Source organism: Camelus ferus, chromosome 10 (assembly GCF_009834535.1).
Source record: "Camelus ferus isolate YT-003-E chromosome 10, BCGSAC_Cfer_1.0, whole genome shotgun sequence".
Lineage (NCBI taxonomy): Eukaryota > Metazoa > Chordata > Mammalia > Artiodactyla > Camelidae > Camelus > Camelus ferus.
Window position 1 is genome coordinate 60,421,031 of NC_045705.1, and position 27,807 is coordinate 60,448,837.

The 27,807-nt window shown below is 41.8% G+C and overlaps 1 protein-coding gene across 1 annotated transcript in view; it reads left to right on the forward strand.

Moving 5' to 3' along the window:
• Positions 1 to 25,082, forward strand: part of UVRAG (UV radiation resistance associated) — a 254,326-nt gene extending 229,244 nt beyond the window's left edge. The window contains exons 14-15 of the mRNA XM_032489420.1: positions 10 to 101; positions 21,561 to 25,082. Coding sequence (XP_032345311.1) covers positions 10 to 101; positions 21,561 to 22,263 — 795 coding nt within the window. The 3' untranslated portion in view covers positions 22,264 to 25,082. The remainder of the gene's footprint in view (positions 1 to 9; positions 102 to 21,560) is intronic.
• The last annotated feature ends 2,725 nt before the right edge of the window (positions 25,083 to 27,807 follow it).

Genomic DNA, 27,807 nt, shown 5'->3' on the forward strand with positions numbered 1-27,807 from the left:
CCTTTGCAGCTAAGATATCAACATGGACTAGGGACTCCAGACTTGAGGCAAACCCTCCCTAACCTGAAAAACTTCATGGAGCATGGACTGATGGTCAGGTGGTGAGTACTTTTATCTCTGATACCCTGAAACTGTAATGTGGATAATAAAGCTAGGAAACTCTCCTGACTTCCACATTGCTCTACACCTGCCTTCTGGGTTTTCTTCTATAAGAAGGTATCTGAAGAAAAGGAAAGGCAGCCATCCTGCTTGTGTAGGTCTCAGCTCCAGTCTGGCTAAGAGGGTGAAGCCCTCATGGAATAGGGGAGGTCCCAAGGGGTCATGTTTGATCATCAGAAGTTTGTCTGGGCAGGAAATCCTGGAGTGCATCGCTGAGGCAGAGACTGGAGGACAACTATGTGCTTCATAAAAGGGAGACATGGAGCCCCCAGGGATTTTCCAGAAAACAGGCAAAGGACAGAGTGAGATCAGGATCAGTGGCGGTGAGAGCTAAGGGAAGAAAGCTGACAAGGAATAGGTCAGGCCATCAGGACCTAGTCTGAGACCAGGAGACATATACTAGAATGTTTCTCATATTTGATGTCAGTGCCCGTTGTACCAAGAAGGGAAGCTGCTGCATAAAAGCACTTTGTCAGGATGGACATGACCCTTTTCAACAAAGAGGGGGAGGGAAAGTCTGATGCAAAGAAGACATGAGATGATTCACTTAACTTAAATAAACAAAGTGTTGGCTCTAGTTATTTAGTTAATTCGAATCCTTGGATGATGGGCAGTAACTTAACAAAATCGTGTGAACTCAAATCAGGCTTTTAGAGTTAGACAACTGGGGAATAGCACGGTTTCTTCTAAAGAGCACTGGCTTCTGATCCCAGATCTTTCGTTAATTCACTCTGTGAATTCAAAAACCTACCTCTCTGAAACGTCATTTCCTCATCTATAATCCCTGCCCTGCTCATCGCACCAGTGTGTGATGAGGATGAAATGAGATGCTAGGTGGAAAAATCATCTGTGGGAAGGAAGGTACCAGAACAGTTTCATTTTCTTCTTTGGCATAAAGGATACGCCTTGAGGATAATAAGAAAACGACATCTCTGATTTACCTGTACTGCGACGTTTTTGATTTTTGTCTCACAGAATCTTCAGAATGCAGATTCTAGGTGTCTGATTTCAGGTAGGACCCCTGTTAGGCAAAAATACACAATCGTCTAAAGAATTCTGCTCAGAATATCAAAATAATTACAAAAAACTTAGTGTAGATATGGACGTGTATACCCTGAGAAATAAGGGCAAGGAATTGAATTTTAATGTAAAATAATTGTTATAATAATAATAATAATAATAATAATAATAAAAACTAGCAGACATGTATTTATTTAACATTGTCTGTGTAAAGCTCTTGATAGGCACTGTGGAGAGTAACTAACAAGAAGTTTAAGGCTCAAGCCCTGCCTTCAAGGGATTTGTGATCTAGTTGGAAACAAGGTATATATAGTTCATGAAAGATTTCATAACCCAAATGGTAAGTAACCTAAAATCAAAAAAAGAGGCAACTCGCAACACTACCTGATCGATCAGCTAAGTAAATTTTGCTCAGTACAGACAGCAAGTTGTCCCAGGATCACTTATGGAAGAATCTTATCTTTTGTCACTGATAACACCATCCCTTTCATATCTCAAGTTCAGTTACATACATGCATCTGTTTCCAGGCTCCCTATTCTGCTTCAGTGCTTTATCTGTCTAGATTGGCTAGTACCACATTTTTAATTAATAGGAGATGTAATTTCTCTAAGTCCTGTTGAGGTTTGAGCATCCGTCTTCCCCCGACATGTGGAACTATTTGAGAGGGGAGGTACAAGAGACAGACTAATAGAAATCAAAATGTCAGTTTTATTACTGATAAATCCACTTGGAAAATGCAGCTTTAGATCTATAATAAAAAGGGCTTGCAAAGACATCATTCAAAATTAAACTTCCTCTTGCAATCATAATGTGAACTGGAGAACCCCAGGCTCTCCCCACAGAGGCAGACCCTGAGCTCTGCTACAGAGAGCCGTCAGGTGACTCCTGCAGGAACCCAGATGGTGCTAAGCCAAGAATACACAGATTTCATTTTTCCCTCTAAATTCGCCTATCAGAAAAGGCCCTCCTCCTCTAAGAACCAGTGAGTGGGAGGATGGAGAGAGGCCAGGAGTGTTACTCCTAAATCACGTTCCTTCATAGCAAAGGAGGATGAAGATTTCCCCAGCTTTCTCGGTATCTGGTAGGGTGAGACGCTTTCTTACGGTTCTTCTTCAAAACTCTTGGCTTTTCTTAACTCATGAATTGTATTTGATTTGACCACTTTATGATACTGAGTCTTCCTAACTATGAACTGGTATCTTTTTATATGTTTTCTTCTGTTTGTTAAACATACTTCAGTGAAGTTTTAAAATTTTCTTTGTAAAGATCTCACATCTTTGATTACATACTTAATCCTAGGTAGCTTCCCATTCTGGTTGCTGTTATAAGTGTTTTATTACAACATCCAACTTGTTTGTGGCTCTACAGGAACACCACTGATTTTTGTATTTTGAGAATATATCCAGCAACCTTGCCAGCATTAATTATAATGGTTAATCTTAGATTCTCTTGGACTTTATGTGTATACGGTCATATTTTTTTAGTGAATGATGGTGTTGTTTCTTCCTATTTTTACAACTTTTATTACTTTTTCTTGTCTTGGTGTTTTATTATGGAAGAAGAGCAGCAATAGTGGATTTCCTTGTCTTATTTCTGACTTTAAAAAGAAGGCTTCTTTTCACCACTAAATATTATATTTATTGCAGGTTTGGGTAGATATTCTTTATTAGCGAAAGGAAGTTTCTTTTTATTCCCAGCTCACTAAGAGTTTTTTTTTTTAAATCATGAATGTATTTTGAGTTTTATAAAATACTTATTATGAATCTATTGAGATAATACTATATTCTTCTTTACTGTGTTAATAGCTATTAATACATTGTCTGATGTTAAACCATCTTTGCCTCCTGGGATATACTCTACCTGGTCGTGATGTATTATTTTTTCATATATTGTTGGATTCAATTTGCTAATATTTTTAGAATATCTACCTTTATGAACTGAGATGAGGCTAGCCTATAATTTTTCTTTCTCATATATTAATCATTGTCTGGTTTTGGTAGCAAGGTTATAACAGCTTCATGAAATATATTGAGGCTCTTTCCCTTCTTTTCTGTTCTCTGGAACAGTTTATGGAAGATAAGAATGATCTGTATCTGCGTCTTGAAGGTCTGAAAAGCCTAGTGTTTTTCATTTGTTAAGGAGGGAAGTATAGCTTTTTAACACCTGATTAAATTTTTATGGTGATTATAAGTCTATTTATGTCCTCTTTTTCCAGTTTCTCATTAACTCACCCCAATCTGATTTCCAGTTCTATCAGTATACTGAAATGCCTCTTATCTGGGTAGGTACCAACCAAGCTCTGTGTTTCCAAACCCAAAGGTCACTTTTCCTTCCTTATCCTAGTCTGTAGTTAGTGGCCTTTGGCCTTGGTGGCCATTCCTACCTTCTTCAGACATTCTCTTTTCTCGGCTTCCACGGTACTACCCTCGCCTGGTCTTCCTCCTTTTAGCTGCTCTTTTTCTGTTTTTCATGTCCCCCCCTCCTTTACTTGATCATTAAATACGGAGTTCACGGTCCCATCTGAAGTCGTCTTCTTTCTCTCTCTCTGCTTTTTTCCCATGTGACCTCATTCACTGCCCCTGTTTTGAAAACCATATATGTGCTTATGACTCCTCAAGTTAGACTTTCAGCGTAGACCTCTCCTGTGAGCTCTGTACAGCCAGAGACCTACTTGACAGCTCCCCTTGGAGTCACACAGGCACCTCGGCCTTAGCGTATCTAAAACTGTCCTTCCGCCAGGCTGTTTCGGCTCAGCGCGTGACACCCCATCTGTCCAGTCCCTCAACCAGGGGATCATCCTTGATTTCCTTCTTTCCTTCACTTCGACCAGATCCAGCCTAGTTCATCAGCAAACTGTGTCATCTCTACCTGCAGAGAACATATAAGATCTGGCCGCTTCCCACCGTCTGTACTGCTCCCACCCCAGTCCAGCCACCGCCTTCTCTTAACCCAGACACTGCACCAGTCCAGTTTGTCTCCTTGATTTCACCTTGTCCCACCTATGTTCATTCTCTGCAGTAGCCAGAGTGATCTTTTAAAATTTTAGCTGTATCTTAATCACTCCCTGGCTTCAGTGGCTAGAATAAAATCCAAGCTCTTTTCTGTGGTCTGCCTAGACCCCGCCACTGCCCCGCCCTCATGTATGGTCGGTATCCTGGCCTTCTGTTTAGCGTGAACATGTTCTTCCCTGAGTCATCACACTCACTGTCCCTCTGTCTAGAATGTGCTCTCCCTCTTCCTTCTCTCCTACCACCCTCCTCCCCACCCCATCATATAGAGGGAACAGTTTTAGAAAAGGCACAGTGGCTTCACTGACAAAGAAGAGACCACCTTGGCTAGAATGAAGATTCATTTCAGGAACAGAGAGAATCTGGGTTTTGTGGTACTTAGAGCTTATACAATTTGGGAACCCTTTTAAAGAAAAAGAATACAAAACCGCAAATACAAAATGGGGTGGGGGGAGTAAATATTTAAAATAAGAAACAAAATCACAGCAAATTACTGGAACTTTAGAGATTAGATCCCTTTCTTCTGAGACCCCTTTAGACAATTTACCCAAAATGCCTATATAGAGATGCTTCCTCATTGCAGCCTGACTCTCCTTCCCCTCCTAAACACTGTCATTTCCAACAACTCTCATTTCTAAGGTACAGATAAATTAAATGCCTTTCCAAGCATGCTTGACCCATGAACCTGTGGCAGTAAAACTGGAATCTAGGTCTCCTGGTACTGACGTAGTAAACCCGTTAAGGCCCAGGCTCACACGTCTGTGTCAGGCCCCCCTGTGCCAGCTGTGCGAGCGCATGAACCCTGCATGAATAGTGGGTCCTGCTTTATGGTGCTGTAATGAAAAATGGGCTACTAAGAGAGATGCAAAGTACTACAAAATGCACACTGCATCACGATCCAAGTAAAGGCCACTGTGGGAAGCCAGGCTGAAGGTTACAAATCTAAACAAAGCTGGAACAAACACTTGTAGCCTCAGAGGAAATCTGAGAATTTCCAAGAGCAGCCATGGACTGAGGAATTACCTCCCAAGCCTGTGCTCCGTAGGGCAAAGGGTAGAAAAACTCCCATTCCTAAGGGAGACTCTCACATCTTTTGTAAAAGAAAACACGTCCATTTTCTGTTGGTTGTAACCATTCACAGATTGGTCCCTGTGGAAGCAGATTGCTGTATGTTCTTTTGGAGTCGAGGATTTCAGACTGACTGGGGATCAGTGCAGTCACTGAGTTCCTCCTCATGGTGAGCTTCAGAGTTACGTGACAGCTTGTTTTGTTTTGTTTTTTAAAGAAAAGACAGTGTGATTAAAGTTCTTTTCATGAAGTGATTTTTTTTCTTTCACATTACAGAATTCTTATCTAATATCAAAAACATCTACTTGATCAATCCTAAAACTATCCCTCTTCCTCATGAACACTGTTACCTGGGGCACAGTCCTCAGGGATTTATGCCAGCCCTTTCCAAAAGAAGAATCCACTTTCTCATACTCAGATCACTGATCTCATTGTAACTGCCAAGAAACACAATTTTGAAAAGCAGGATTTCAGTTCAGAGGTTGTACCCTTGAATATTTTGGTTAACAGCCACCAGCATGCCACTTAAACATCCCATTTTTCTTTCTTTTACTGCTAAGTACAAAGTGGTCCAAGATTCAGATTGACGCGCTCACACACAGCTGATGCTCATGCTGAATTACGGTCAGGGAGGAATGTACGTGCAAGCCGCTGCTTGACGGCTGCCAGTGAGACGATGAGTTTAGAACTGAATTGAAGAGATTATGTGCTGTGGTTGCTGTGAACAGGCTGTGCTGGGGAGTCCCAGCATCCAGGTCCTGGGACAGGGCCTCAATTATGTCTCCACCGCCCTCTCTCCCTTCTAAACTCACCCCCAGACATGCCGTGCTCATTTCTAACCTCAGTTCTTTTCTTGGACAAGTTCCCACCACCTGGAGTCGCCTGCTTTTACCTCTGTCCTCTCCAAATGTTGCCCTCACTTCAAGATCCAGCTCACGTTCTACCTCATTCATTCACTCACTCAGCAGGCACAGAGGCAGGTGCAGAAATAAATACGTAGCTCCCTCAGTAGCTCAAGTTCACTTCTTCCACCAAGTCATACCCACTAGGCTTTGGAGCAGCCTGAGGCTGGGGGCTGCATCCTGCTTATCCTGTGGTCCCAGCCTGGCCCTGGGGAAGGAGGTAAGGGATGAGCATGTAAGCAAATGAACAAGTCCTTTCCTGTTCTGCTTGTGGAATGTGCTCCTTGAACTTGCATTCAAGGAGCTTATAGTCTCATTGAGGACATGACATAGGAACAAACAATGTATAATCGACAACAGAAAAGTATGCAATACTATAAGAAAGGTAGACAAGTTATTTGGAACATTCAGAGGATGTCATTTGCTTCCTGGTGTGGGGGATGTGGGTGAGAACTGGACAAGCCTTCACTAAGGAGATGGCATTTGAGTGGACCTGGAACACAAGAAAGATTTGAGCATTTGAAGAGTGGGGTATAGGCCAGAGTAGTTTAAGGAAACAGTTGCCCTGTTGTAAAGAGCATGTAAAGACTGTAGGTTTGGATACCAACTTTACTACATACTGTCCTCTGCGACCAGGCAAGTTTAAGCTGTCAGCTTAAATTTATCTGTTAAATGAATCACAGTTAATATGTCTATTTTAAAAATTAAATCCATTCTTTATTATAATTATCTATTATTATAGGTGTTTTGTTTCTCCTTGAAAATCTACAGTCATCTCCTTACAAATATGTATAGGATATGATTCTTGGTCACATGTTCTAATAATGGCTCACTCTGCCTTGTACATTAGTGGTACAAAATAGTCACCATCTCCCTTGAACTTTCCCTAAGTCCTTCATATGACCCTTCTGGAGCCTTAGAGATAAGTGCTCTACAAATCTGTTTTTCTACATGCTTTTTTTGGTACCTACCTTCTTAGGTAACTCTCACCTGTAGTTAGAAGTTATGAAAAATAAAAGTCTCTTATCTGCAAAATTTTCCATGTTTTTATTTAAGCTTATAACAACATGTCAGGGAGAAGGACAAGGATGATGTTCACTACTTTACAGATCAGAAAACCGAGACTGAGAAATAGGAAGTGACTTGCCAGGGTCACATGATAATAAATGATGGAACTGGGACCAGAAACTCAGACTGTCTGACTGTCAGCTCTGGGTTCTTTTTATCGTACCGCTCTGCCCCTTGTTAGTTAGTGGTCATTTTTTTCCTTCTCTGCCCTTCCCTAACCCTCCTGTCTCTCTGCCACTGAATTCCTAACACCTATTACCTTCCCCAGGGAAATCTACCAAAGTCAAATCCGGAGTACTAGAAAAATACACTGCAAAATTAGGTCAGGCAGTTCTGGTGAAAACATTCTTTGTTGCTTATTTTACCCCATTTACCTCAGAAAGGTAGGAAACTAAGAGTCATAAAACTTTGTGAAGAATTTAAGAACTTTAAGACCAAAAGAAACAAAAATGATTATATGTTTCAACTTCACTGGTTAAGAAACAAGAAAACTAAGGGAAGCACATGGGTTGGCTTTAAACATATGTTTGTCTATAGTGTTTGTCTTCCTTGAATTTCATGTTCTTTTTTCAGAATAAGACATGATAAAAGCAGGATTTCAAAACCATCTGTCCTGCTTTATACATGGAATTTTTTACTCTTAAGTTTAATTTTTACTAACTATAAAGCTTCACAATGCAGTGGAAGGAACACTGGATTTGGGAATCAGAAAATCTAGGCTCCAACTTCAGCGCTGTCATTTAATTTTCATAAATTGGTTTTGAGTATCAGTTTTTTAAAAGGAGTTAATAGCACTAGCCCTCTTTCTCAAGCATAGTTTTGTATGGAGCAAATGAGATAATGTCTGTCCAAGTGGTTTATAAACTAAAAAGGACTATACAAAATATTATTAAGTATTATTCATGCATTTAACAGTTGATTGTCTCCTCGGCATATAGCGCTATGCAGGAGACGAAAGAAAATTCAAAAGTGTAAGATTTGCCCTGCCTTTGCCTAGTTGACAGTTGTTTAGTTTATAATCTAAATGAGTAGATAAGACAAATTAAATATTTTGAAGAACATGACCTGCAAAAATATTCTTATGCATTGTTCAGTCTCGCTGTCATGTAGGACTTAAAGCCTGAAACCCGCGTCAGGGACAGTCTGTTAACAGTGGTGGAGCACAGCCTTGGACCGACTTACTTGATGTTTTAGGACTGGGTGTGCTTGCTGTTTTTATAGAGACTGCATCAATTTCGGTGACCTTTGTGAGGACAGAACACTGAGGAGAAGTATCCTGGGCTATTCTGCAGCTTGCTGGAATATTTCTCCTGCTTCCTTCCAGTGTTTAATGATGTGACTTTGGGAGAAGCAACTAGTGGCTTTATGCAAGGGCATATCACTTTGGTGGTAAAATTGCTAGATAGTTTTTCTGCTGGTCTATTTCTGATCTAGTTCTCTATTCCTTTTTATAAATAGGATCAAGCTGGACTGCTTTTTTTGAATGAATGAATGAATGAACAAGAAAGAAAGTAGCTAAGAACTTTGACACATTTTTAAGAAAATAGATTTTTTTCAGCAAATTAAGAATAATGAAAATCCTAGAGCAAGTGAGCCCATCTTTCTTTAAAATCAGAGGCTAATAATATGATAGTTTAGCTTTTAAGCCAAACCATTCATCTGTGAAAAAGAGGCACTATCCAGCGTTAACCTTTTTTTTAAAGCCACACTTTTTAAAAGCAAATCTATTTCCTTTCCTACCCTCCATCATTTGCTCATGCTGAATTCAGAACAAGTTTCTGGCAGGTGACCCCTGAGGGACTTAAAAACCGTGTTGTCTAGCTGACGTTGGTTTTTAAATTTAGATCGAACGACATTGTCTTTGAAGTCTCAAGAGTACCACTTAAGGTAGCTGTATCAGATGGGCTTGCCTTGCAGAGTACTTGTTGCAGGCTGGCATCCTTATTCTGAAAAGTGAAGCCTGGTCAAAAATAAATGAAAAGGAAAGTTTTATGGGAGTTATTTACTCTAAGATAGCTATTTCAGAAGGAACCTTGACAAGTCATCTCGTTGCCTCTAGACAGGAACACACAAGGCATATGGGTATCTGTAGTGTTTTAAAAGACCTTGGGGGACCAGGCTTCTTCCATAACTCATTCCAGAGTTTAAACACCCTCGCTTCAGGAAATTCTTCCCTATATTTAACTTACAAGCCCCCTTCTGCGGTTAACACCCATTTCCGCTTTTTTCTGTCTCCAGTCAGGATGGAGAACAGCTGGCCAACATCCTTTGTGTGCTAACCCTCCATCAGTGAGAAGGTCACTTGGGTATCCCTAGGCTGCTTTTCTCAACCTCCAGCAACCAAGTCTTTGAGCCAAACTGAGATCTTTTTCTATTTTTATTTGTGTCTTATTTCCTTCTATTCATTCCTTTTGATTATAAAATAATATATGCTCAATGAAGAAACATACAGAAGAGGGGGAAACAATAGCCCTATCATTCAGGGAGAGAAAGCACTGGTAAGTTAGTTTTCTACGTATGTCTTAATTAGTTGAGAGCGTATCATAGTCTGAATCACATATGTGTACAGTAGAATTTTCTGGCAGCCACAATGAAAAAAATGTGAAGAGAAATAAGTAAATTAGTTTTAATGGATATATTTGATTTAATTCCAATAAATGACTAACTTATCAACATGTAATCAATATTTTTAATACTAATAAAGCATTTTACATTCCTATTTTTATACTAAACCTTCTCAATCCAGTGTATATTTTATATTTAATAGCACATCTCAAATCCAGCTAGCCACGTTGCAGGTTCTCAGTATCCAAGCACAATCCATGCAGTTGTAGATACTGCTTTTTTGTATATCACCTCTTAAACCTTTTACCAGTGCCATTACAAACTTTTTTAGCATCATTTTAATGTCTGCGTAATGTTTCATCATTTAGATTTACTATATCTTGAGAGTTTTGTTTTTCATGTTATAAGTAAACCTGTAGTGTTCTTTTTTTACTTTTTTTTACATTAGCAGAATGTTTCTCAATACATTGCCAAAAGAAAAAAATATAAATTATTCCTTTGAGATACAACTGATTAAATCTACCTATTCATAGAACAAATATATTCACTTAGTATGTACTGTGTGCTCAGTACTGCATTAGATTGGGAAGTGGAGGGATGGATTTCAAGAAATAGAAGACCAAGTCCCTCTCATATGTTCTTTACAAGACTTGCTCCTTAGTTGGACTGCACACATATTGTACTTTATTCTGCCTTAAATATCCTTCCTTTCATTTCTTACTCCCTGTGCTCCACAACCCCCGCCCTCCGCCCACCTCTCCCCCCTGCCGCCACATACACACACCACACAGCCTGGTTGACTCCCTCTTATCCTTCAGGGCAACTATGATGAGTCCTCTAGATGACTGCCGGCTCCCTCCTCCAATATAATATACAAAATGTGTATTGTGTACAAAGCACCTTGGGGTTCTGGTTGTTGGCTAGCTCTCTGTCTTCTCTACTGGAGCAGAAACTCCTTATTGATAGAAACCTTATTTTATAAGCATCTTTATTCCCAGTGCTTAGCAGACGGCCAGGTGGTGAATGTGGATTTCGATAATGTCTCCTGAAATGTGTGTTGAAGTACAAATGATCATATTAAGCATCAGTTGGTTGGTATGATCACAAGTACTGTTCAAAGAGTTCAGAGTTCGAAGAGATCACTTTCGGTTGGCATGATTGAAGAAGGCTTTAATGAAGGAGGTAGGACTTGAACTGAGCTTTGGAAGATAGCCTACTTAAATGAATGGAAGGAGGGAATTAACAGAATTATATATCCTGTAGTAAGAAGGCAGTGTTTTTCAGGAAGGATTCTTTAGCATGTGCTCTGTCAGCAGAGAAGTATCCTTCTAGATCTAAAACACTGTACTAAGTTTCAAGAAGGCTGTAGAGATAGAGTCTTTGCCTGTCAAAAACCGTCAGGGGTTTACAGCATTAGAAATGACCACTGGCTGCTTCAGGGTGACCTTTGAGTTTAAGCTCAAGTTAGATAGAATTCCCAGTGTTTCAACTTTGGGGTTGTTAAAGATCATTCTTCTGCTAGTGGATAACTATAAATATAATAATAAGTAATGTCATTCATTACAGCTAATATCGAATGACTGTCACTGCAAACCAGGCACTCTTCCAGAGCATCTTGAGTGTCTTATTTAGTTAATTCATTTAATCCTCACAACCACCTTGTGAATTCGGACCCATTATCCTCTCTCATCTTACAAATGAAGAACTGAGGCCCAGAGAGTTTAAAAGAACTTAAAGGTAGCACAGCTATCAAGTGAAGGCTCTAAGATTTGATCCCCTACTTTAACTGTTACTCAGTACAACCTCTCATAATGTTCAAATGAAAGTTTTATACAAGGAATCATTTAGCATCTTGTGGTTCCAAAAAAGGAATCCTATTATTATAACCCTCTCCTAGTTCTCTTCACTCCTCCCTGACTGTTCCTTAGCTCATTTGCAGTCTCCTCTTTTTCTGCCTCATCATAAAAGACCAGGGCTCCTCAAGGGTCAGTCCTAGGCCCTCTTTTCTCTGACTTTATTCTTCATCTAAGGTGATCTTATCTACAACCATCATTTTAATTATCATTCACATTGAAGTGAAGCACGGTTGTAAATCTCCAGCCCAGATCTCTTGTCTGATATCAGATCTCTATGCAAATTGCCCCCTGGACAATTTTGCGGCAAATTCTATATACCCATGTGTTTTTCCTTCCTGTCTCCACCCCAACCACCAGAAGCCTCATGGTCTTCCAGGGCTTTGTTTTCAGCAAATGGAGTCTCCATCCATTCTTTCACACTGGCCAGGAAGCCAGGCATAATTCTTGGCTCCTCCCTTTCCCGCCTATTCAACCTTAGCAGCCTCTGCTGATTTACCGTAGTATGTCTACGTGTCTATATCTATGCGTTCCCACTCTGGTCCAGGCCTCCATCATCTCTCACCTCTACTACAGCACAGCCTGTTCCCCCAGCGCCCACTCTGGACCCCTCCAGTCTGTTCTCCAGCTTCAGCTGAAGTGTACTTGTCCAAAACTACAAATCAATCAATCCGTCTGTCTCTCACTTTCTTTCTCTCCCCACCCCTCTTCTCTCTTTCTCTCTCTCTCTCTCTCACACACACACACGCGCACGCGCACGCGCACATACCCCTCTGACCTAAAACACTATAATGACTTAAATAGAAAGAAAAATTCTAAACATGGCCTCTGGGCTTCTGCATGGTCTAGACTTTGTTCTCCTCTCCAGCTTTATCTTATACCATGCTGCTCTTCACTTGGTGACCTTTAGGGTCCTCAGGCGTTGTTCTGTCTCTTGACACATGCTGTTCCTTTTGCCTGGAAGATGCTCTCACCCACCACCCCACTCTTCACCTGCTGAAGAATTCTTCTAGCCCTTCGAGTCTTGGCCTCTTCTGGGTCAGTGGTGTTACACGCGCTCTTAGCCCATGACCTCTCCTGCGTAGCGGGTGTCAGAGGTTGTCATTTTACTTTTATGTCTGTAATTTTGTGACAGATGTCTGTCCTCTCCTGTTATACTATGAGCTCCACAAAAGCAGGAGCCGTGGCTTTTTTTCAATGAGTGTACCCCCAGAGTCTAAGTGTACAGAGCCTTGTGTGTAGCAGACACAGTATATAGTTGAATGAGGGAGCAAATCATTTACTGTGTTAATATGCCCTGGCAACACACACACAGTGTTGTGCTGCACCTCTTCTAGTACGGAGGACTACAAAAGATAAGGTTCCCAAGACATTGTCCCTAGGGCCCCACAGTCTCTTACTAAGCTGCTAAGCGGTGATTAAGTGATGGCTCACTGTAATGCAGGCGTTTCTTCTGAGGGCCTCCAGTGTCTCTGAAAGTGGTGGCAGAGCTATCCACTTTTCTTTTAAAATAACAAACAGCTAAAGCTCCATGATTCGGTTCATGTCAGAGCTTACTCAGAACATGATGGTAGTTCAGCTTTCGCAGTGTCTTTCAAAGACTTAATTTCACAGAGTCTGTCATTGGCCTCTGGAGTCTAAAGCTTCCTTTAGCTCTTTCTGCAAATCTACTTTTAAATTCTGACCAGAGTTTTGATTTCCCTATCAAGTTCTTTCTGGAGCTGGGCACTGTGACATTGCTATTTCTCTGGTTTCCCTGGCAAAGGTAGATTTTTTTTTCTGGTTTTCAGAGTAAATACTTTATTACTCCCATGTTGTAACTGCTGTCCAGATCCTCCGGAGTCCTGAGGCATCAGCCCTGGCATCTCTTTGTGTTTCTACAGACCATGTTACAGCCCTCATAATGCGCATTGCCTTGCCTGACTGTGATTTCAGTATTCTTCAAGTGAAAGCTGATGGGTGAGGTGGTTGACCTGACAGCTCCGGGGACCTCTCTGTCCCCCTGGAGGATCACTCTTGATTCCCTGATCCCCAGGAACTCAGCCTTGAGACCAAGCTGGCTTCCCGATGGGCTCGGGCTGTGGGCAACCCCTTCAGCCTCTGTTCACTGGCCTGAGCTGGGACCTCTCTTTCCCAAGCTGGGCCCTGTCATCCAGGAGCATGGAGGCCTGATGGCCAGGCCCTCATGGCCCATAGCCTGGGGAAATGGATTTCTTCAGCTTGCTCGTTTTATCCTTTGCCTGTGGAACTTTCTCTTTCACAAATTCGTCTTTCCATCAGTACTTGGTTTAAATGAAGTCTAAAGGCTCCCTTGTTCAGTTATACCTTTTTAAACTGTTTGTATTTAGTAAGACTTCGGCAGGAAATCTTCCAAGCTGAGCCCAGGGGAGAAGTGACCACTGGCACGGATTTTAGCCTGTGCTTTGGTCCAAGATTGTTTCTATTTCTATTTTGTTTCTTGTTTTTGTTAACATCCGGGCCAAAGATTAAGCACTTTCACTTATCTGTAATGGGGAGAGGCCTGTAGATTGCTTGCCTGTGGCCAAGAGACTGCATGCTTAAAACTATTAACCTCCAGCCACCTCCGGGGAGATAAGATCTGGCTGTTAAATTTGGCTTTCCCGAAAGGAGGCCCTGTGCTTCTGCTTGATCTGAGAGAGAAAAGGGAGAAAGATAAATCCCAGCCTTTGCTGGGTTTTGAAAAAAGATAGTAGCCTAATTTATGGAGTTTTTTTTTTTTAAACTAACTTTATGTCATAATTTCTTAGCTGCCAAAAGACGTAATTCTCCCTCACCTCAGCTTCGCCTTGGCAACCTGCTTTTGGCACTCTATGCAGCCCTGTCGTTGCTCTGCATTATTTAAGCAGTAATCTTTAAGAAGGTGAGAAACTATTATTGCTTTTTAGCACAGTTGACATGCTGTTGGCGCAGAGAAGTACCTAGAGCTTCAAACATTTCTAATGGCTGTAAACCAACTTAAACACCTCCGTGTAGACGTCCCACTGCCATGAGGTCATAGCTTGCTACAAAGGGGAGAAAGAAGAAGATCAAATGTTATTTAAAAGTGTAGGGGTTTTTTTCTTCTTTTTAAGTATTCTTATTCCACCGAGTTGTAGCTGTACATGTTGGCTAGATTCCAGGCAATCAAGATTTAGCATTTTGACCAGCTGTGATCTAGTAATGTTCCTCAGAGGAAACATTTCGTAGGAGGGAAAGACACGTATTTGAGACTGTGACTTATACTCTTTCCTAATACTTTACAGTGTGAGACCTGGTCGTAGACAGATAAAACAGGCACAAGTGAATCTGAAAGGGAATTGGGGTGGGGGGTACTTCAGAGAGCTAAATATTCACCCCAGCTTCAAGAACTCTCTTGATGCGGGAAATCTTTTCATTTTCCCTTTATTTCTTTTTTCCCTAAGTCTCCCCATGCATATCATTTCATGGCATAATTGCTACTTAGAATGTATCAGCAAGTCCTAGGAGGTTAAAAAAAAAAAAAAAAGCCATGCAAACTTAATGTAGGCAAGACGAGAAGGAAAAGATATGTAGCACCTTGACCTAAAAAATATTCTGATTCTCACTCCTCCCTGAAATAGAAGTAGAGATCAAATGTAAGTGTTCTGGTGGCAAGTCCTGGGGATTGGGAGAGAGAAGGAAACGCACATTTATTTAGTTAGACTGCCTTTGTCAAATCACAGTTAGTTGCTTTGTGATGTTGGGCAAGTTACCTAATCTCTGTGCCTCAGTTGCTTCTGTAAAATGAGTGTGATTTTCTCAACACTGCATAGAGAGGTGAGGATTAGGTGAGACCCTGTATAAAGCTATGTGCAAGGTACTTACTCCATTACACTTCATAAATGTTAGTTGCTGTTGTTTTATTATTAATAGTGTATGGAGTACCTACTCGTTGTACTAAGAATGTTACTTGTGTATCTCATTTAATCCTAACTGCAACAACTGACAGGTGGATACACCCAGGAAAGGAAACATCGGTTCAGAGCAGTGAAGTGCTTCACCAGTCTCCGTACTTTATACGGCCGAGCTCCACGTGGAGGTCTGGAGTATTACATACACAAGAGTTGGAACGGGAACACATTTTGGACGAGTGCTTTCTTACCTTGTTTCCCTCTCCCAATTCCTTCTCTGTAAAAAGAAGCTATAGCTTCAGACAATAAAACCAACAGACAGGGAAGAAGAGGGGAGGTGGTGGAGGCAAGGACAGTGCAGTGGAATGATCTGGCTCTGCTGGCTCCCAGGATGACTCTGCGGCACAGCACTGGTCTACTGGCTGTAGAAGGGCTGAACTGGGTCCTCCTTGTTTAGGTTGGGCAAACAGAGAAGTCCTCCCTCTTATGAAAATTACCTCTCCCTGAAGCTAAATTCTACCAAAAAATGATACATCAGAGGTTTGGGGACAATTGGAATGTACCTCAAAGGATTCTGGGACGTTCTTGTAGTTTCTAAGCATTTGGTCAGTCTTGTAAATAGAAGCGGTCAAGCATTTCCACTTTATTCAAAGCCTTCCCCACCCCATGCCCTCAGGAAAAAAGAGAAAAACTGGAATGAAGCCTCACATTGGGCAGAATAAATCTTTTGATTTAGTACTTTCTCTCCCAAACTCTTTTGCACTTGCCTTAACTCCTTATCTGCTTCTTGCGGGTTGGCTCCCTGCGGTGCAGAAGTGGAGATGGGGTGGGTGGGAAGAGTTCTGAGTTTGTTCCTGCTCTGAACAGGAGAAAATGAAGGAGATCTAGATTCTGGCTTTTGTCTGCTGTTACCCCATGTTTCTGTCCAAGACATTAATGTCTTTGTGCCTCAGTTACCTCTTCTGTAAAATAAGGCTCATACTTCTGGAATCCAAAGCCCGTGGAAGCAAATAATAACGCCAGCAGCCAGCAGCTACTGCTGCCATCAGTATGTATGCCAGGCATCCTGCCAAAGATTTGAAGTGTGTTATTTTATTTAATCCTTACCACTGTCCAATGATCTCTTTTATGAAGAAGAAAATTAGAGCAGAGAGAAGATAACTGACTGCCGCTAACTAGTAAGTGGTGAGTTCGACCTTGAGTTATGACTACAGGTAGACAGGATGGTGGTGGCAGATCCAGGAGCAGAGTCCAGGTCTTTGGGCATCTTTTCTCATTACCATCGCTAGCTCCAGACACAGCTGAAGAGATAACAAAAGGAAATGACTGCAGTCAATAAGGACTCACAGAATGAGAAAGAAATGAATCACCTTAATTTAGAGAGATCAGGGAACACTTGATCCAAAAAGCCAAAATTTAAACCAGACCGTCCTCCTTGACCTCTGAACTCCAAACCACTTGGCTTCTCCCTCATCGTGCTGTTGTTTGTGATCCTGGGATATCCTTTTTTACTTGTAGCAGAAGGCTTATTATTAAGTAATTTAACAGTCCCCGATGTGGTTCAGTTATTCAGCAAGCTATGTCCTGTTTCACTAAACCATGGCCTAGTAAATTTGCAATAACAATATCTCTGGGTTGTTGTTTTTTAATAAACTCCGTTTAATTGCAGTGTTAAACCTCAGATGTCATGTTTCCAGTTTGGACCTAAGCCAAGCTGGGAGAGACAGCCAGTCGAGGCAGACAGTTGATGAGGATAATGTGTGCGGGGAACTGAGGAATTCAGTCCAGTGGCCAAGCCTCAGGCTCTGCACCCCCAAATCTACAGCCTTAAAACGTAGGGACCCTTGGCTGGAGTGGAGGATAAAGAAATGCTGCCACGTTTCCTGCTGCACCCACTCCCCAGAGCGCTCAGGTTCACTCTGGTGGTTTCCAAGAGTAAAAATTCCCTATGATATTTATTACAACTTAAATTCTGTACTGATTTCATTTGACAAGTAAATTGTCAACCTCCTTTAAAAAAACTGGTCTTAAAATTAGTAAATCTAAGTGTTTTCAACCTCTTCTTCCACCTAGATAAAATAATTATGAAGCCAGTCTAATCAGATAGAAAGAATCTTGAAACCTTCTGGGCATTTTTTTTTAATCTGTCATTTGCCTTTTAAATTGCTACCTTTCTCTTTTTTTTTTTTTTTCGTGAATAATGAACCTTCTATTAAATATAAAAATCATAACTATTTTTTGAAAATCTACGAATTGTATTTTTATACAGATACTCATAGTAGTTTATTTTTAATAGTAAAATTTTAGAAATATTCTATATCCACAAAAATAAGAAAATGATTAAGTAAACTATGATATTCCATTCAATGGAGTAGCCATCAAGAATTGTTTACCAAGAGCTCTTAATAACATCCAACAGCAAGATTCAGAATTGTATACATATACTACAAACACAACTTTCATCTTGTTTTTAGTTTGTTTTGGTCTTTTTTTTTTTTAAATTAAACACACATATAAAAAAAAAATCAAAGTCTGAAAGAAAAATATCCAAAATTAATAGTGGTTACTTGATGGATAATAGGTGTGTGAGTGAGTGCTTTTTATTTTTTAATATGGTTCTCTCTTTTTTTTTTTTTTTTTAGTTTTCCAGGGACTATAAATTATTATAATACTGAAAAATGCATGTGTTTGTATATGTCTTAATATAATCACTCAACACTTCAGCTGTTTAGTGCTCAGCTATCTTAAAAATTTGGAACATTGCTAAGTTCCTGGAAGTAATAAAAAAAAAAATTAATTCTGAGCAGCCAAAATAATGTTACAAAACTCATATAATAATGCACATTATGTCCAGGATATCTACTGGTCCATCATTCAAATCCTATTTGCTCTTGCTCTGCACACAATTCTCAAGACATCTACTTTACAAGAACAGCATATTAGAAGCAAACGTCAAAAAAGGAAAAGCTGTTGCAGGCAAGAACGCTGACTCGGCTGCACCTGACAGCCTGACAGTGAGAGAGGACGCAGAAAAGCCCCAGCGCAGACTTCAGGACTCACCCTCAGAAACATGCCACTGAGAGGCCCATCATCGTTCCACCGTGTCATTAGACACGTTCATACTGAAGGCCCAAAGTTACCAGAAAATTCCTTTTTTGTTCACCTTACTGTTTTTAAGAAAAGAAAGACTTTAATACACAGGTTTGAAAGGTTTCATGGCACATGGCTGCAAATGGGAAGACAGTGTGTGATTATAGGATAAACTTTAGATCTGTGGACTTCCTTACCACCTGTCCATAATAACTCATTTTCTTACCATTCTTCAGAGGGAGCGTTTTACTGTTACTTGCATTTTCTAAATTGTATTTGATACTATCATTATTACCTGGGTTCTCATAAAAATCCAAGGGAACTGGAAAAGAATATCCCAAAACCGGGACGTCAGAAAATGCCAAGGTCTCCACCTTGCAAAGCCTTTGAATCCATCCACCAGAATAGGAGCTTAGCTGTATGTTGGGCAGGTTAAAAGAGAAGGCCTATACAATGGCATTTAGCTTGATGTCTGACGTATCATTGGCACTTAGCAAATGCTGGTTGAATCGGATTATGATTTTCCCACATGGGATGCAACTGACCATGTCTCTGGAGTCAGACCAAATCTAGTTCAGATGCAGGTTCTGCAGCCTTGAACAAATCACATACCCCACCCACCTGCCTACTTTTTTCACAGGGTAAATGTGAGAGTTCAACATTACTGATGCTCAAGAAAATGGTAGTTCCCTACCCATTATGCTGGGGCGGCGGGGAGGTCACACTTGATTACTTTTCTGTTGGGCAGAGTTGAAGCGAGCTTCCAGGGAATCTGAGTCACAGAGGGCTCCAGAACCCCTTTCCCCGTGTCACAGCACTGCTCCTTGTGCTCTGGCCTGTTCCTCAGGCCCAATTTTATCAGCCCACCTGGAGTCCAGGAGAGAGAAGCAGAGTAGGGTCCCCCAGGGTGGGAGGCTGGGTGGCAGCAGGGAGGGTGTCAGATCATTCACCCTTCATAGCCAGGAGAGGTTAAGCACCCGGCCTGTGATCGCATGCCAGCAACGTCACCTTCAGTGTTCCAGGTGGGTTCATCTGGGGCTTCCCACCCCTCCTGGGCTGGGATGGCAACTGAAGGCTTGGCCTGTCTGCCCAGAGTAGTCTGTCTGTGGGTGGTGCCGATGCTCTGTTTTGGTTTGGTTACCTTGGCCCCTTGCAAAGTCATGTAGAGAGGGACACTGTCAGCAAGTAGCAGAACGAAAACGACAAGGTTGGCAGAAATTTGCAGCTCACCCAATTACTGAGAGTTTTGACAATACATTAACTGAAGACCTAGATTAAAGCCAGCAGATTTTACCCTATTTTGTTTTATTTTTCTTTAGAACTGAAAACAGTAATTTACTAGTCTACTTGCCTGGTTGTATATGCACCCCCATGACCACCCCTAATTATGAAATCTCTTTTGGCACCAACATTTACAGCCAAGCAAGGGAGTCTGATGGGCCCATGGATTAGAAGAAGCCTTGTGGTTGCCTTTTCTCAAGAAGAATAACCTTTGCTTAGAGCGCAGGGATAATCCAGCCTCAGAAAACATCTGAGAGAAGAGGGGGCGGGAAGCTGGTTTATGGGCTTGTGGCTGTGGACACGGGTAGAGGGAACCCTAGGTCCTTTCTTCCTTTTCAGGGTACATGTAATGACCATATTTGAAAATGTATTATTTCAGTAATTGTGAATGTCTTTCTCCTGCAAGATTGGAAGCTCCTCAGAGGCAGGGCCTGCTCGGTCTTGCCTCTGTTTCCCCTGCCCAAGGCCTAGCACTTGTAGTAGCTTTTTGTCTGGTGGGTATGGTTTCAAGTCTGACCTCTGCTCCTGCCTGGTAGTTGCCTTTTTGTGAGCCACTTTTCTGCATGTGTTCCCTCATCTGAGGAGCACAAGTCAGATGGGTCTTGTGTTTGCATCGCCCTTTGTCTCTGGACCCAATCTGTTAATATAACTGTGTTGAAGCTGACTAGCTTCATCCAAGTACTGTGTATAGGACTGTGATCAGTACCCCAGGGGTGGCCTAACAAGCACAGTGTGTAACATGACCATCATCTGCAGGCCTGGGTACTGTATTTCCATTAACTAATTATTATTTATTATCTAAGACTTAAGAACAATAATATATGCCCTGCTTTCTCAACAAGGTTTTTGGGAGGACCAAGTGAAATGATGCATATGGAGTTACTTCAGAAACTAGCATGCTTTGTAGAGCCGAACAGTGATTATTCTTGCTGACCCAAAAGTATCTTCCTGAGAAGTAACTCAAGTTTGCAAGAAGATAGTGAAGACCAGGCACTGTAGACCAAACATGTGTGTGACTAGCCTTACAAAGGAGAATTAATTTCCCAAGTTAATTTTTCATTTAAAGAAATACACACACATACACACAAAATCTCTTTGGTCCTCTCTCTGCCAGTTGTCTCATGCAAGGTGGTTAGCATTCGGGTATTGGAAAAGTTATGGATCACTGAGCCATGTGTCATGGGTTTTAGTCCAGCCTTGATACTACCTCAGAGGTTATCGTGGGCAAGTCATTCAACTTCACTGCCAAATGAGGATATCTGCATTACGAAGATAAAATAAGACCTGAATATTAAAAGCAAGAATAAGAATATTGGTAGCCCTTCAGACATATGAAGTTGATCACATCCTCATATATTTTTCTTCCCAGATCCAGTCCCTCCCGTTGCCTCAACTCCTCTGCATATGACCTGGTCTCTATCCCCGCTCCTACCCTTGGCATTTCCCTCTGTATATTTCAGTATGTCTTGTATCCATCTTGAAAGGAGCTCCCAAAGTTGATCTCAGAATACTTTACATTGTTTCTTGCATTTGGACACTACAATTAATACTAAAATTGAGTAGTAGCAATTTGTATCATCTCAGACCTAAATACGTTGCTTCCTGTCTCTGGTTCCAGAAGGCTTAAGCTGAGTTCTGACGTCAAAAGTAACTTCTCGTTTTTGTTTGTCTTCTAGTGACAGACATCACACCTCCAGTGCAATCCCTGTTCCAAAGAGACAAAGCTCCATATTTGGGGGTGCAGATGTAGGCTTCTCTGGGGGGATCCCTTCACCAGACAAAGGACACCGGAAACGGGCCAGCTCAGAGAATGAGAGACTCCAGTACAAAACCCCTCCTCCCAGTTACAACTCAGCATTAGCCCAGCCTGTGACCAGCGTCCCCTCCACCGAAGAATCTGAGAGAAAGACAACATCTCTGTCTTCCTCCTTGGACACTTCTTTGGACTTCTCCAAAGAAAACAAGAAAAAAGGGGTAGATCTGGGTGACAGCTTAAGTGGAGGCCACATGAGTGTGAATGCGAGCCAAGGACAGGGGGCGGCCCTCTCTGGGCCTCCAGCCACAGTCAACGGCACCCTCCTGCCCAGCGAGCAGGCCGGCCCCTCCAGCGCCCAGCTCCCGGGCGAGTTCCACCCAGTCTCCGAAGCTGAGCTCTGCTGCACCGTGGAGCAAGCGGAAGAGATCATCGGGATGGAAGCCACGGGCTTCACCTCAGGCGATCAGCTGGAGGCATTTAACTGCATCCCTGTGGACAGCGCAGTGGCAGTGGAGTGTGACGAACAAGTTCTGGGAGAGTTTGAAGAGTTCTCCCGAAGGATCTATGCACTGAACGAAAATGTATCCAGCTTCCGCCGGCCACGCAGGAGCTCTGAGAAGTGAGGTGAGCAGACAGACCAGAGGACCAGGATCAAGTCGCCACCTAAAAGGAGGATGAAGCTGCACTGGTTACCCTTTGTGATAATTATGACAAAACGAATATTAATGGAGGATATTCCTCGGAAAAAAACAGGCTTTGTGAATCGAGAAGGGACTCAGGATCATTGCGTTTCAGCGGGCCAGACAAAGTTAGATTTTGCTTGCAAGGTTTGCTTTTCAGGCCTGACAATTGTCTTAAGACAAAAGTCATTCTCTAGCTCGAGTCACCTTAAAGGTATTAGTCTGCTTTTTTATTTACACTTCTATGTTATCCTCAGAGGGAAGATGATAATATATAAGTAATATAATGAACTCGCCTTTAGTTTCTCATAAGCATTTGCCCTTACCATAGTTTATGAAACTTTGGGAAAATTGAATATTCAGTAAAAGGTTTCCACCATGTACTGAAGGATCTTTGGCCATCCATTAGGTTGATGAATAAGAAGCACAGCGGTCTCCTTACACCCAGGCCCGTCTGCCCCTGCCCTGCCCCCCAGCTCCACAGTCAACCTGTCTGTTGCCCCATCTTCACAGTAGGTGCGTTGTGCATTCTCACAACTGAGAACATCAGATTCATTGGTTCTTTAATGGGGTCGCCAGGACGTTCCGCCTCTTCTAGTCATCTATACCCTTGATGCAGCCCTCAGATTATATGAAAAACCTCACCTCTGGTGGATCCCGAGGTTATAAGAGACAGATGGCATCCAGTTCCCTTTGGGGGCCGAAGTTTTTATGTGGGCAGATACTATGGTCAAAAACTGGACGTGCTTTCTGGCAATGCACTCACCATATAGAAATCCCTATATGTAACTCCCATGTTAATTTATTAAATTTCGGTTGGAAAGGAAGACATTGTGTATGATGAAATATATGTAGAGAGTCAGGCTGTCCAGAGTGCAAACTGCAAGGCAGTTGAGGTAGTTGGATTAGGAGACTAGATGAGGCATAGAATACTGTTGGTCTGTGTGCAATTGCGTAAGTATTAAATTATGTTTTTGAAGTCCAATTTCATTCCTGGAGCTCAGATTTCATTTGCTATTGCTATATACTTTATATACCCAAGGACATCACCTCAGGGTTGCAAGCTCTTTAAGGAAACTTTATGCATATATCCATGTATTGTATAGAAGAATAAAAACTGAGTTTACTTCACTCGACCTGATTTTTTTTCCCAGCTTTGAAATTCCTCTTGAACCCGCATCTCCATATGTTACATCACAGCAGGACTAGCCTGAACAAAATCAGTGGCTGTATCTAAGCTAATGTTGACATCATTTGTGTTTACATACTGTGTATAGCAACGCACCTTCACCGGTGTACTCTGTGGTTGCTCATTGGGCCTATGTTAACACCTTCACTCATAGGTTTCATAATCGTTTTCATATTTTGTCCAAGCACTTCTGAGTTCAACTTTAATATATAGCTACACTGTTCAATGGAATAGTTCATGTTATTGTTTTATGTAAAGAACTCACAAAATCATTGTCTGACAGACAGACCCAACCTGCAAACAATTACAAGCTTTAACTTGATCTGACGAAATCCATCTTATTCCACATAAATAGGTGGAACTACTCCAGACCTGGAGCAGGAGCCATCTGTCGAGTGTCCCATCGTTCATTTAAGAGCCAGTGAGGGTGGAGAGAGACATGGTCTTGGATGTACATCCAGTGGGGCTGTGGGGTCCTCCAATGAAGTAACATCTACTCGCTTCCCCCAGAAAAGGTTTTGAAGGACTGTGTTAGTATCAAACAATGGAAGGTGAATCACATGTGATTTGTGATCCCCCCCAGATATGGGAGTGAACTTTAAACTTCATGCCGGACTCAAAGACAAGGTGCGTTCAATTGCAGGCTCTCCAGCCTGGCTCCTGGCACCGCCAAGCAAAGGGACCACGTACAGGAGCACCCATGGTTACAATGTTCATCTCAGGTTCCACACAACCAGATAGAGCCTGGAGTTCTGGGGTTCCATCTGCCAGTCTCCCATTTGTGGACTCCCAGATTCTGGGGTTCATAGCTTTTTACCCCCATAGCATGGAACCCCACCATTGACCATGATCAGGCAGCCCAGAGCTGATCAGTAGTTACCTACACATTTGCTTGATCCAAACCATGGCCAGTGATGTTGTGCCTCAAAACACCACTTAGGCTTGGTTTATTTAGTTTAGGTTTTGGGTTTTCATTGAGTTTGTTTGATGTCTGCAGTTTCTGCCTTTCTTGGGTAGAACCTACAGCAAGCATTACATGTCTCCAGGAATAACTTTGACATTTTCTAAATCTGGAGAATTCATTTTGCCTCTGTTTAAAGTGACCAAGGCCAAAATATGGGATGAGGTATTATCTCCTACTAATCTTTTTAATTAGTTTTCTAAATCACTAAAAAAAACAAAATTGGCTTTGAGGATATAAGTTGGAATGAAAACTCAATGCTGTCCACTTCTGAACTGCTAAGAGCCCTTTCAGTTTTCATGTAGCTGAGACACTTAACAGCCGGCAAATGTTATCACATGAATATTTGATTGTGTTTTCTCTCTCCACTTCCCCTTAACCACTTTAAAAATTCCAGAGGTTTTTTTTCCCCCCAGAATATTAGTTTTGGAAGATTGTATCCAGCTATATTTTTTTAGCAGTTTTAATGGTGCCCATTTATCCTGACCTAACTGGTTATTTAAATAATTTTTTAAACCACCATCAGTAATAAATGGCATGTGAAACTGATCTGTTGGTGATTGGAAGAAAACTCAGCATCTGTATTTATAAAATAAAATTGATTAGTATTTATTTTGAGAGTAAAAGTGTATGTTATTTCCCTGCTATGTTTGAGTCCTGTCTTCTTCATTGTTTTGAATTTCATACTGAAGCTGAGTTAACTATGAAAACCTTGTTCTTTAACAGTCGGGCAGCCATCCTGCATTTATTGAGCCAGATCCCTCTCTTTACAAGGGACTGGGCTAAACAAGATTATACAAAGATGAATAAGCCTTGACCTCTGCCACAGTCTTCTGGTAGGTATATTAATTAATTACAATTCAGCATGATAAATTCTGTGACGGAGAGATGTACAGCCATGCTATGGAATGCAGAGAAAGCTATTCTGACTTAATGATCAGGAAAGGGTCGTGGAGGTATTGCAGATGAAAGCTTTACGAGATTTCACATCACATGGAGGGAACAGCATGCACAGAGGGCCAGAGGCAAGGCAGAGCCTCATGTGCATTTACAAAATTGCAAGGAGTTTGCTTGGGTCCTGAATGGATGTGAAGAAAGGTGAGAAGAGAAATTGAATCGCAGGCCAATGGGGAAGGGCTTAAGGTGCCAAGTCAAGAGATCTGGATGCATGCAGTGGGCAACTGATCGGCACCCCTGCCAGGCTTTAAAGCAGAAGAGTAATTTGGTTAGTTGCGAATTTTGAATAGCAGCCAAGTTGGACTCTAGTGATACTCGCTTGTGTCTGTTTAATCTCTTTACTATTTTGTTTAGGAAAAAAATCTGTGTCTGAAAAAGAGGCTCATCCTTGTGTGCCTAATGGCTTCAGTGTAAATACTGAATGAACTGGATTTTTACTGTGTGGTACAAACTGCAGCCAGCATCTGTTCTTTAGAAGCTAGATTCCGAATGCCCCAACTCAGCCACTTTGTGGTTATGACTCTGGTCCAGTCATTGAACTCTTAAGGACACTTTGTTTCTTATTCTGTAAAAAAATTGGAGAGAACTCTGCCCTTGCCATGTTTGTATGGGGCCTCCGCCATCAGCATTTGCCCTCTTTTGTCATGTGGGAGGCCACTGCATAGTGACCGAGGGGCTTCCTGAGACTTGTTATCACCATCCCCTGTTCTAGAACTTGGGCGCAGCACTTAAACTCTCTGACTCCGGCCCCTGCTCTGTAAGTAGGGATAATACCCATGTCTTCACCCCACCCCGGGGTTGGCTGGAGTGTAAGAAGGGGTAAATGCTTTCATGAAACACTTAACGATCTTTCCAAAGCACCAGGCACATTGGGAAGAGTTAGTCGTTCAACAAGGAGTCCTTGCATCAGATACATCAGGCTTTAGCGGGACAATTGAAATGCAGGTATTCATTCTGGACACATGGAGAATGTGTCAGGGCTGAAACTGCTCTTTCGAAAAACTAAACTCTAAACAAATGTCAAGTGTTTCGAGGTGTTTTGGTGGGTGGCATGGACACAGGATTGAGGCATGGTCTCTAAGCCTAATTAGCTTAATTTTCATGGTTTTTTTAACACCTGGCAGATGAGTTTATTTAGGTCACCTCATCGACACACACTCTCACACAGCTTCTGGCTGCCTTACCAAATGCTGAACTGGTGCCCAGAGCTCTTAAGTTTGCTTAAAGTAGATAGAAGCTTTCTTTTTCTTTTTCTTTTTCCCTCTTAGCGCATCTAATAACGGTTTTGTAGGTAGACAGCTCAGCCTTGTGGATTTTAAATGAATAAAGTAAATACATGTCTATAAAATAATTCCACACTTTTTAGAGACTGGCGGTGTCGGCCATCCAGAAAAAGAAGGTTCATGAGTCTAGATCCAAATGAAAAAGCCAGCCAGTTGGTGAAATAGCTGTAACTAGTCATGCCCAAGCCCAAAACTACAAGGAGGAGGGTGTCAGGCTCATCCTTCGGTTTTGTACAGAACGCAATCCTAAGAACTTCTCTCAGTGCCCACTACATTACAAGCAGCAAATTAGAAAGGAATTGAGGGCAGGAGTGGACAGAAATAGTAAATCACCTGATTCTAAGAAGTGAATACAAACAGGCAGGAAGGAAGTTATCTAGGCATCTTGGGTGAGAAGCCCTCAGCCTGATAGAACGGCCGGTCAGAGGGATTCAGATCCCAGCCCTGCTGCTCACTGGCTGTGTGACCCAGGCAGGGCGCTTGACCCCTCTTGAGTCCATGTGCTCCTCTGAAAAGTGAAGTCAACCCCTTGCTCAGATTTTCCCTTGGGCCCTGGACAGAGATTCCTCTTGCCTTAGGAGCAAACTTGGTATTCATTCTTCAAAACCCACCTCATTGCCTTGGAGTCTGGAGCGTGGCAGGAAAGAAGCCCCTCGCGTGGCACTCTGCCTGTTGTGAAGAACTTGGGAATAAATCATTTCACATAGCCTGCTTCTAGACAGGATGTTACGTGTAGCAAAACAACTACTATCTGCCATCTACTCAAGATCCTCAACATAATGGTTGTAAAATATCACAAAAATTAATAAAACAGCTAGCAGCCCTCAGTCATCAGAAAAAGGATAAATTCCTTTTAGTTTGATAAGGAAAATGCATAAAATATTTTAAGAGAGTGTATTATTCAAAATGGTTAAAATAAGTTGATACTTTAAGGGATAAACTTGTGCTCAAAAATTTACTTGCAAAAACGTTTTTAACTGACTTGAAGGGGGCACCTTATTCCTCAAAGAAACCAGAACCCAATCAATATGTGTATCCACAAATGTCTTGCTCTTTGGATGAGGGACTTGGCATACTTTGTTACTGTGATGGAAGGA